Source organism: Hyalella azteca, unplaced genomic scaffold, assembly GCF_000764305.2.
Source record: "Hyalella azteca isolate HAZT.00-mixed unplaced genomic scaffold, Hazt_2.0.2 contig6976, whole genome shotgun sequence".
NCBI lineage: Eukaryota > Metazoa > Arthropoda > Malacostraca > Amphipoda > Hyalellidae > Hyalella > Hyalella azteca.
This window is the reverse complement of record NW_025937115.1, coordinates 52,459-64,343: the sequence shown is the minus strand read 5'-3', so window position 1 is coordinate 64,343 and position 11,885 is coordinate 52,459. Positions and strand designations below refer to the sequence as shown.

At 38.0% G+C, this 11,885-nt stretch overlaps 1 protein-coding gene across 1 annotated transcript; it reads left to right on the top strand.

The window, feature by feature from the left end:
• The first annotated feature begins 6,471 nt into the window (after positions 1 to 6,471).
• Positions 6,472 to 10,896, top strand: LOC108672798 (mucin-5AC-like). Its single transcript, XM_018160542.2, has one exon. The coding sequence runs from the start codon at positions 6,696 to 6,698 to the stop codon at positions 8,709 to 8,711; it is 2,016 nt and encodes a 671-aa protein (XP_018016031.1). The 5' UTR covers positions 6,472 to 6,695; the 3' UTR covers positions 8,712 to 10,896.
• The last annotated feature ends 989 nt before the right edge of the window (positions 10,897 to 11,885 follow it).

Below are 11,885 nucleotides of genomic sequence, written 5' to 3'. Positions count from 1 at the left end.
TTGGACAGCGGTGGCCGCCCAATTCCAAAACTTGAAGTCCGCAAATTTTTTAATCAGTCACTTCCTGAGCGTATATATAAGGTTGGCGTATAGGAAATGAAGATCTGGCTCTACACTTCTGGCCACTGAGATCACCTGATCTCACCCCATGTGACTATTTCGTATGGGGTTACGTCAATGAAGCTGTTTACGTCCCGTCTCTACAGCAACTGTTTACGTTCCGCCTCTACCAGCAACAGTTTTCGTCCCAACTCTACCAGCAACTCGGTTTACGTCTCGCCTCTACCAGCAAATGTTTACGTTCCGCCTCTACCAGCAACAGTTTTCGTCCCAACTCTACCAGCAACTCTGTTTACGTCCCGCCTCTACCAGCAACTCTGTTTACGTCCCGCCTCTACCAGCAACTCTGTTTACGTCCCGCCTCTACCAGCAACTCTGTTTACGTCCCGCCTCTATCAGCAACTCTGGTTGATCTGAAGAACCGTATCACTGCTACGGTGCACTCAGTAACAGAAGATATGCTTTCTCGTGTGTGGGAAGAGTTTGGCTACCGTTTAGATGTTTGCCGTGCAGCACAAGGGGGACATACTGAACATCTATAGATTTGTAAACTTTTTTTAAATTTTTCTCTTTCCGTTGGTGCATAAGTTATTCATTTTGAATATATACTTAAATAAATACGAATTTATTAAATTATGCCCATCATTCAAAATAACCATGTGCATTGACATCGTTTATGTTGTGTCGAGTATTCCATTCAAATGCTACGTATATAGGCATCGCACATGCCATGCTGCCAGCATGCACGACATCGTTCTTGTGGCATATTATAGCAGCTTCACCACATGTTTTGAGATCACGTCAATATTGTGATGTAAGTTCTGAAAGTTCAGACACATTATTTCGTTATTATTTCATTTCTTTGTTTGTTGTCTCGATTTCAGAAGCATTAATTCACGAATTTCCAAGGTAGCTTACAAATTAACCTCAATCATGGAATATTATCTAATGAGCTCGGTACTACGATCATGTCCAATTTCCGGAGAGTACAGACAATTTTACTCGCTGCTGCCTAGAGAAAAAAATTCACAAGCTACCTCAAAATATCTCTCAATATCACAGCTAAATAAAAAACGTAGAAGTTACTAAAAAAGTAATAATATTTTTATTTTATTTCTGCCGTGGACTTATTATTGAAACACTATAAACGGATTGATGTACGTCAAATCTTTTGTTTCAGACTTTGTTGATATTCCAGTTATCTTAGAAGCCACGATTATCATTGAGATTACTAGCCCTAATAGCATTTACTTGTCCAAGATAACCAACATTGCATGAATGTAAACATCGTAAGAATTTTCGAAAGAAGAAGTAGAGATTACATGAAAATCGCGTGGAAGTGTGTGGAACAGTTTGTCAGATCAGAAGAATTTCTAGTATATCCATGTATAAAATCATATGAGATCCACGATACTAAGCTGTCAGAGAGGCTTCATTCAATCAAACTAGCAACTTCATACCAGCTAACAAACAATCAAACAAACTCAAAATTATACAAAACGAAATTAAACGAACATCAAGAAGTGTTGACAAATTTACCGTGCTTATGGTTAATGTCGTGGCAACCGCATGGTCGTAACTCAACAGTTCGGTGACAATTGACCTTAGCTGAAGAATACAATCGCAAGTCGTCGCGATGAGTTACTCGATAGCTCATTACTATAGCAAATGTGAGAACAGACTACCTCACTCATGTCGTCGGTTTCCTGGACTAACAATAATGACCTATAATAGCGCACCCAAAGTGAGGGCACGTGTGGAATTATTTCTTATTTATTTCTGCTACTCTGATAAAGAAGTAGCTATCCCAGTGATTTTTCCCAGTCATCAAGATATCGCTCTCGGTGACCTAGCAGCTCTATACGAACGACCTCACCGTACAGAGCTGTACTGCATTGCACGTCATCAATAACATTGACATTCAAATCCGAGGAAATTACCTCCTCAATATTTGAGTCTGGGATAGCTAGCTGCCTAAATTATCTAGTCCTGAATATTTTTCCACTTGCCTTCTAATTAATTCTAAATCTCGGAAATTAATTGTATCAAATTATATTTTTTATTGATTTCTCCTCACACCCAATAGTTTTGAGTTGTCAAATAGGCTAGGGTATCGTCTCATTTTATATTCTATTTGTGCTCGCAACCATAATTTGAAATTGCATTGTTATGACTAAGATTATATTGATCTGAAGTACACGAACAAACTGCATTTCAGTGGCGTGGTGATACACGTGGCGAAGATTTGCTCTAAGCTACGCGTCAGTTTACACGCGAAGGCTGAGAACCGCACCACACTCGTGTGTCATAGCTTCGTGAAGGTAAGGAGAGTAATAACCCAGTCGTAGGTTGTTATCAGGTCACTTACATGCCGTTCCTTTTTGTAGCTCTCTCTAGGGGTTAGAGTTCAAGGAAAGGCGAAGATGGATCAGAGCATCTAGATGATGCGGCTTCGAAAAAGTGAAGGAATATTCGTCCTTATTTCAGCACGATAATATCACACCATCTGGAAGTTACTGTCTGGAATCGACTAAGATGGTCGAATGCAGAGATTAATAATTCAACCTGGTTAGATTAATAAGCTTCTCAGTTGGAGCTTCCTTGTTGAGGCTTCATTATTTTCGCATGTTTTTTAGAATGACGGAAAACTGGATTTTAGTCTGGATTATTGTTCTAAACTACACATATTTGGGATCGCATCGATAACGAGTTCCTCGCTTCTAGACAATAATTCAAACTTAGACAGGGGAATTTAAGAAAAATATCTCCAATGTATCCAATTGGAAATAAGTAAACATTTTACTTCGACGGTCTCACTCTAGGGCGCATCCGCAGACGTCGGCTAATCTTTACGGTCTTGTTTGGCAAGCTTCAGCGCAATCAAGTTTTTTCCAGAAGCGAAGAACGCTGCTGTTTGCTCCCAGTATTCGATTGCGCGCTGGTATTGTCTTTGTTTATGGTATATTTTTGTGCCTCATTTGTCAGATGGGTGCAAAAATTACATGACTTGGTTTGAAAGATTGCTTTGCAGACCTCAGGAGCTGGAATGTTGTTTACTCCTCTGCTGCACGCATTTTCACCGATAGCAAATCGTATCGGGATGATGAGTTAAACTCGTAGAAACGTGTTAAGTTAGAGCAAAGAAAACCTCGTTTATTTATACTGTTTTTATAATCTAAATTGCAAATAAATTGGTGATTAAAAAAACATTTACATAAATATTCAGAATTGCAATCTTTTGCGCACCGCCTAAAATGTTTAACTCAAAAAATTATTTCTTAAATACTCAACAGAACTTTCATCACTAAATTTCGACTGAAGCATAATCAAAGAAAAATCGGTGCGCCAATATCAATTCACATCGAACAAGTTCTTTTAATAATAGAGCTTTTGAGCTTATGATGCTCGGAACACATACTTGAGCTTTAACAATGATGAGGTATGCAATGGTAGGAGCTTTACGATCATATCGCCAGAGGAGACATTCTTTCTTACCTGGGCTTCGACAATATCACAATGACTAGGAACGCGAATGCAGAGCATGTGCTGTGATAATTTTGGATTAAGTCAGTATGTCTTATCTTCCATTACTCAATTTAAACTCAACGATTTAACTCTAATATATAATTAGAAACCAGAGGCACGTTATTTATCGTTTTGACGTGGTCGTAAGTTAGGGTAAGGACAATTTCTTGCTTCACGCCTGCAATTTCCAGGCTTGGTCGGAACCTGATTTGTCCCTGGATATTGGAATTGAGATGTTTCAATTTTTATTAAATACACATTACGTTTTTGCTCGCCTATGCTACTCCACATAGTACAGAGTCAGCGTTTTAATTTAAGTTTTAAACTTTAGTGTTTCGATTGACATTTATAATTTGAGTTTTTGCATATGACGATAAACTTAGTAGTTTTAACAGGATCAGCTGTTTTATGGAGCTTTAAATAGAAATTTTCGTCGTCAATAAAATACCGTCCCAAGCTCCTTCCACCAATTCATAAAAAGAGGATTATTCGCTAAATATTAATTTTGGATTTCGATGCCTGAACTCAAAAAGTGCACGCAGTTCTTGTGTGTTTGTTTGTCTTCAATCTTTAAACGCGATGATGCCTTTGTTCAATCAAATGCACATTCTTCCTGCTTCAGATTGTTGATCTTTGTTACCGCAGTACAACAAAGTACGGTGGCGATGTGAGAAGGCTCACCGAGATGTGCAATTCCTTAAACGGCTTAGCACTTTCCACAAAGAAAAACTTTAATCGCTCTTTGTTCATTGTATAGTCAGAGCACCAATATGTTTTAGAGTAATGCAGATGGTCATAAATTGATTATTTAACCTTCAAATATTTTTTAATTTCCCTAATAGTTCTCCTAAAAATAACTACAATAGAAAACCATGCAAGCTTGCAACGAAATTCAAGTTTACTCGCGATTTATTGCCGAATTTTGCATAAAATATTATAAGTTTTAGGTTTAAACTTTTGTCTAATGAGCCTGCGTACCTAGTTCATTGTTACAAGCATCTTTGACGCCAGTTGATCTATCATGTGACAAAAGGTTGAATTACTTAGTATCAAAAACTTAAGTAGCAAAACTCAGTTCATCATTATTTATGCATGCATCACCAGGTAGGATCGAGTCCTTCATTTAGTTCTCAGTTCTCTTTAGGTCGCGAGGATTACATTGCACTGAGCTTAGCATATCAGACGGGAACACGGTGGGTCCAAGAACACAGCTGTTGAGGACGCTAAGGTTTTTACTAGTGGGTTGGGGTTTAAAATTCCTTTTCTTACAATTTTTTATTTTTTTTTGCTGTTTCTAAATCAAATGTCAAAAATTACGATGAGCTTCTCAGTTATTGGGCTCTTAAGGAAATGGTAACGTCGGCATTAATTGGTGCTCACCAGAGGGTATCACTAATGTATGTTTCAATCAAATGGGATAAAACATTATGAGTCAATTTCCATAATAAAAAAACAGTTTGATGATCATATATCATTATGTTACCATTGAAAAATACATCTAGTTTGTTTGAAATATTCAGTTTGCGAAAACTTCAACGCGTCCAATAAAGTGATCCTGGTACGAATTGAATTACTAGTGACTGGGATGAATATATGGTGAATTTATTGATGAAGAATAATCTATTGCAGCACAAAGATTAATATGTTACTCAATGATGGATATGTTATATTTGCCTTGGTCCCACAAAACGGAAGCTTCTCTCAAGGAAACATCGACGCATGCTAAAGAGTGATCCAGCTTTCCCTCGCATTTTGCGTTTTATAAAACATTCAATTTTAAAAAGAAAGACTACGTAGAAATTATTTAAATTAAAATTTTATCGGCATAATACCACGAAATTTTGTTTTTATTTAGATATTGGTCATTTCTAGAATATCCAAGTTTTATAATGTGTTAATTGAAGTGGGATTAGGGTAATTGAGACTCTCAGATATCAGGGATTATATTTCTTCAGTAACGTTGTGTTGAGATGCTAGCATTTTTCATTGAACAGCAACTCCGATGCACATTCAGGACTAAACAAAATTGTCACCAGTTTCATGTTATCTGAAACCTTAACTTTACTGAACAGTATGTTTATCATTTATTATCATATTAGAGCATTACCATTGCATTTAATTCAACTTACATTTAAGACTAAAATTTCTTCATATAATTTGGCATTTCAAAGGGTTTTTTAATATTCAATGCTTCTAAAATATGCTAAATCTGATCGAGTATTTTCCGTGCCGTAGTTAGACTTTAACTCTCGTTTGAACGTTCGCGTGCGGAGCCAAGAATGAGATAAAGAAAACAAAAAGGTAAGAAAAATAAGATAAAATTTCAAAAATTCCTTTAACTCCAAAATATGGGCATTATTGAATAAAGTGTAAATATGGCTAAGAATGTACAATTTTCATGGATAAGACTAGGCAACTTATAGTGAAGTGATTTTTTTCTGTCCTTATCCTAAAAATTAGTTGAATATTTTCAACCATATATATTTATATATTCGACACACACAATTCCCAATTATGTGTCTAAAATTTTTACTATAATCTCACCTCCAAAACTAAAAGCAAAGATTAAAACAGAAAATCGCTGCAAATTTCTTGGCTCCACGCAACTGGTATGAATTTTTGGTCCTTAGGAGCTTTGAAATGATTAAGGCAAATTACGTGAATTTTTCAACATCGTCGTAACTCGAGCATGGTACAGCATATGCATTTTCTACTCACTAAACGATCTTTTTTTGAAAGGTTAACTAAAAATTCCAGTTGTAAATGAGCAGAAGAAATGAACAGGTGTGCGTCAAAAGTGAAGGTGTAGCGGCGGAGTGAGGTCACTAGAGGTAGTAGAGGCTGCAGCGTGCCAAGAGTCCAGCATCTATCAGTGTCGCAGAGGCAACTCGACTGAGTGCAGCGAGCCTCTCAAGTCCTCCGAGACTTGCTCGGTGCCCCTCACAGCAACGCGACACTCTCATACTGGAAGTGTTCGGTCAACTTAAAAGAGTGTACGTGTACCAGGCCTAGAGCTGCCACTGCATGTGATGTTAATTTAAATCTCGCTGCCTGACTTGAAATGAATTCCATGCAGAAACGGATAATAGCTCCAAGAATTATTGGATTGGATGTCTGGAAAAATGATCAATTCTTCCAATACTGTTACAGTTAGGCCTGAAATAAGTGATGAAGTAACTTCAAATGAATTAGTTAAACTAGAAGCTACTCATCATGCCACAGATGAGTCTCAAGAAAATGAGAATGTTCTTCCAAAATCTGAAAGTGTTGAGTCGGAGCGCCGTGGAGTTAAGAGACCCATCGATGTTGATGACTATGTGGATGATGACGATGAGTGCAGCTTTGACAGTGAACAATTTAAAGATGATTTAGATGAAGATAGTAGTGAAGATAAAGTTTGGGAAACGTTCCAGGGTTTGGGAAAGCAGAGAGGAGGCCGACTGAGCCGTACCTATGGACTTCGGCCTCGCACCGGAATCCGGCGTGCTTGGGTTGACGGAGAGACTCCCCCAGTCCGCGGGGCCTCCCGCCGGGGGAGAGGCCGGTCAAACGCTCTCAAGTCTAAGTACAGGAGAAACACAGCCAATGCTCGAGAACGAGATCGAATGAAGGAAATAAATGTGGCTTTTGCCAATCTAAGAGGCGCCTTGCCTTCATTTACATGCAGACGGATCACGTCCATGACAAAGATCAAAACTTTAAAGTTAGCTGCTTCCTACATCCGAGCCTTAAGTGACTTATTGAGTGACTCACCATCAGAAGAATCGAAGACACTAGCATTGCAGTTGTTCCAGGATATTCCAGAGCAAAATAACTTTGTGAATTCGATCCGGCACACGCTTGATGCCAACGTGGCGTGTGGGTCTCAATCTTCTAGCGCCTCCTCAATTAACAACCACACAGTACACACATCAACAATGAGCACTAACACTGTTAACCGCCCCTCATCAGCACTCGAGGCGGCTCTCACTAGCACAGCCAAACGTCCTGCTTATGCAATGGGACAAGGACAGCGTTACTATTCTCAAGGCCACCACTTAGCTTCAAGACCTAATTTCGTTCCTCCTCCGCCTCTTCAATTACCTAGCATGAATAGTACTCTAAATCTTCATCCATCTCCTACTCAGCATTCCCCGTGCGCTTCTGCATATCCTGTTTCTCCAGTAGTTTCCATAAATTCTTTGGATTGTTCTCTCCAACATAATTACTCAAATCCATCACCAACCATTATTACCGCGAATGTAAACGTAATTCAATTATGTCAAGAAACTTCCACATCTGAACGGATCACTATGCTCACGCCCAACACCTCTCCCGCATCCTCTCAAACGTTCATCCCTCAGTCCCCATACTCCCCTTCTCCATCTGTACATTCAACTACCTGCTTGCAACCAACTTATAGTGAGTTTCCAACTAACTCGACTACCCCTTTACCAGACAGCTCAATTTCCAGGACTTTTTATAAATCGAAAACTCCCATGGCATCCATGAGCCCTGATATAAGTTCAAACAGTCAAACACCGTCTCCGAGCTTCAGCTTCAAAGAACACATAATGTATAAATCAAAAATATCTGGGTCTCAAATTTACTCCCATTCATCTGCACATGTACAGCCAAATCATCAATCATCAGTATTTTTCGAAAATTCTTCACCTATTCCCAATTCCGCCCCACCCAACTTACAAACAACTCTGCACCAACCTTGTGAAACACAACCTACGGGTTCGACTCATAATTTTCTGCGTAATCTTCCACCCAAGAATGCACTTTCACCTATGCCGCAAGCCGTTGAGCCCAACCTAAGCAAATACTCCGGTTTGAAAGAGACGCAATTTCAATCGAGCACGACGACCAAGGCAGGAAACTCTCCGAAGCCAGAAACGTCTTTTGTTCCAGGAGCTCACTCATTCCAGGGCTCCAAAATTAATGCTTCGAGTCAGAGCTTTTCCCATACACCAAGAGCGTGTCTGGACTCTTCGGCTTCTGGTCTACAGGAAACTCCGGACACCAGTTGCCCGTCTTGGAATAATGTTAACGTAGAATTTAATTCTTTACTAGACGAACCTGAGTGTGTACCAGAAGAACCTTCCTTGAATTGGGATGAGCTTTGTTGGTCATTAGGATGATGTTTTTCGAAAAATAGGCTCAAATATATCTCCTCTTTTAAAGAGCATTGTCGGATGATTGAGGCATAATACGCATGATTTATTGTCGCTCCATGCGTTTCTAGTCAAGAATATTGTGATTATAACGTGTTGCTAAACTATGTTTTGTTGTTTTTTTCCGAGAATATATAACTTTACGGTGTACGCAATCATCGTCGGGATGATAAGTTTTTCCTTTCGACCGAATACAAATCAGTTATTGAAAATTAATTTCAATTCGATATAAAAATTCTTTGACGATAATTCATTTCATGCTGCCATGTTTTAATTCTTAGCAATGCTGAGTATTTTCGCTTCGCTCATACTGATCATGCTGGGCTGCGTATCATAACTCTAAATGATTGACGGCCCAAGTGTCGTGTTAGTTTTCAAACGCAGTTGTTGTCAACGTTCACTGGCATTGTGTGTTGGTCTTAAGGCCGATATATTGCGCTGAACAAACAAGTGAGGCCGAGATTGGCCCACGAATATCAGTATTCATAGAAATTTCTTGCAAATAGCTTAGGTGGTAGCTGGCTCTGCAATCTGTAAGACAGAGGGCGCTGTACATCATGGCTAAGATCAGTGACACGGACAGAGACAGCTGAATGACTCTGCCATCAGTCCTAGCGAGCGTTTCGTTGCAAAACATTCTCCTGGAGCGTACAAAGCGTAGATTAAGAACTCGAATTAATTTTTGTTTATTGATCACTTTATTATTTTATGCGCCTAATTTTCTGCAAGTTTATGTTTTATTCAAGTGCGATATGTAATCACTGAATTCTGTAGTTATATTAAAAATTTTGTTGCTGGTACATGTTTCTTGAAGTGTAGTTATTGCCTCAAAATATTTAGGCTTTATGCTAATAATATTATTTTATTTATTTGTCCATATTTCATGTGTTATTTTCAGTTAAATCTGTTAGCTTAGGAATATTTGTAGTATTTTTATAATGTACTTGAATATGTCCTCGTGAACCTGTGTCAACAAGCAGTCCCTAAAATTTTCACAATTCTGTGCATTGAATTTTAACTCTGAATCTCCTCGAAAATTAATTTCATGATTACAAAATTTATTAATAAAAATAATTAATATCGTGTCCGAAACACTGCAAGCTCTAGCTAGGAGTGTGGTAAGCAGTGTTCGTGAAATTGTCGCTACCGCCGGGACAGGCAGAGAGATTATCGTGTCGGGGGCCTGAGCGCATGACAAGCTTGTAATTAGATTACGCCGTTACTGCACGAGCGCGTCAAACACGCATGACCGCCTGTCCAGCTCTGTCTCTCGTAGCTCTACAATAACAGTGTTAAAGTAGACTTAACGTGTCTATACTGTCACTATTGTTATTTCAATTGAGCAAGTGAGAAGCCATTATGGGTTTGCTGGTTCCTAATATTCACAATTTTTTAGGTCTCAATTGCATGTACCGAAATTTTTTATCGTGCTGTTCATTGTTGTACATTCTACATTCAATAATAAGACAATAATTGAAATATTGTTATATTAAATTGCAGTCGTAGCTAGCTCTCAAATTCTTAAAGCACAAATTGAAAACAGATACTTCCCACACTTGATTGCACTGTTATATTTATCTTTACTGGCTCAAAAATGAGATTTATGTTTTCGCAAGCTTAGGTCTTCCACCCAATAAGTTTCCACTCGTCGCTTTCTAATAATGAAAGTTAGATTCTCCAGCAGATATCAACGAAAGGCTTTCTTCCTCAATTTGAGTTCACGAAGCGTTCACGAAGAAATGACGGAATAGAAAAAAACATTTCCATGGAATTTTTTCGTGTGTTTACTGTTATCCTCGTGGTATTTTCTCGGTAGACAGGCTCGGTTGACTAATGTTTAAAAAGATGCTTCGCCTTAGAAATGGATTCTACCGTTTAAATTCGCTCGTTTAAATCAAGAGATTTTGGCGAGATTTTTGAATTTTACAATTTTGTGTACATTCGCTTGGATTTACTTCACTCTTTCATCCGATGTCTCCATTACCTCATTAATTTTTTCGTGTTTGACTGCATCAAAACTGATGACTTAGTCAGCTCCGTTTGCTCATCGTTACTTGGAGTTTATTTAAACAAGTCATGGGAGAATTTTGTGCCTCCTCATGATGATAAATCGTAGGACAATCACCAATCTGTTTAATAAATCTGAATTGAATTCGGAATTTTTATTAAGGTCCTTAGCCTCATCTAACAAAATTCGAATAAGGTTATTTTTCGATCTTCAGTGTTAAGAGATAATTTGATGCCGTTGCATTTGATTGTAAATAAAGAAGGATTTCTATAAATGCAGCTGCTCTGCAATTCTGCCCTTTCAAAGCTGTAATTTTTTAGAAACTTTTAGTACCTTAAAAAATATGCAGAACTTTAAGTAAAGTGTGCTGTTTTTGCTACTACAACAGTTTCCTGTTTTTTCAAAGATTTATGAGGATACTGACAGCAACTGCTTTAAATAACTTTTTAACATTTCGATTCATATGTGTGCTGTCATATGAGACTTGCAGAGTATAAACATCCTCGTACGTCGGCGAGAGCCGCTCAAGGTTTGCCAAAAACAAACTTTGCAAGCGACAGCAAACTTTTGACCACATCCGACATTCTCATCGAATGATGACTTAAGCCTATCATGGAGGCTTGACATGTAAAAATTCCTAAATCTGTCTCTACAAAATCAGGAGAGCATCATCGTCGGCCAAACTCGAGTCGGTCTGTGCCCGCTGACAATCCGCATATTATTCGTAGCAGAATAGAAAACGAAAAACAAGATTCTTCTTATTTTACATATGCTCCGAATAAGTTCCTTTATTGTCGATATTTTTACGGAAAAAATAAGAAGAAAAACTAAATTGATAAGCTAATAAACTAAACTAAAATTGAATTGAATTTCTGAATTTCAAGAAACTAAAAGTTATCTCAAGCCATACATATCAAACCCAACTGAAAGTTTAGCTGCCAAGTAAATGTTAATAAAATTTCAAATTCCAATAAATGATTTAACGAAGCCTCTGACGCCACCAATGATGATTGAAGAGATACAATAAAGAATACAATTAACGAATGTGAAACTTATGCTATCAAACATTCTTAAAAAGTTAGTGGATTTTTCCGTAAATAGAGATAAATAGGATCCTATACTATATTGGAGAT

Bases quoted from the DNA above. Each gene is read 5' to 3' on its own strand.
- LOC108672798 (XM_018160542.2), top strand. From the start codon at position 6,696: ATGTCTGGAAAAATGATCAATTCTTCCAATACTGTTACAGTTAGGCCT.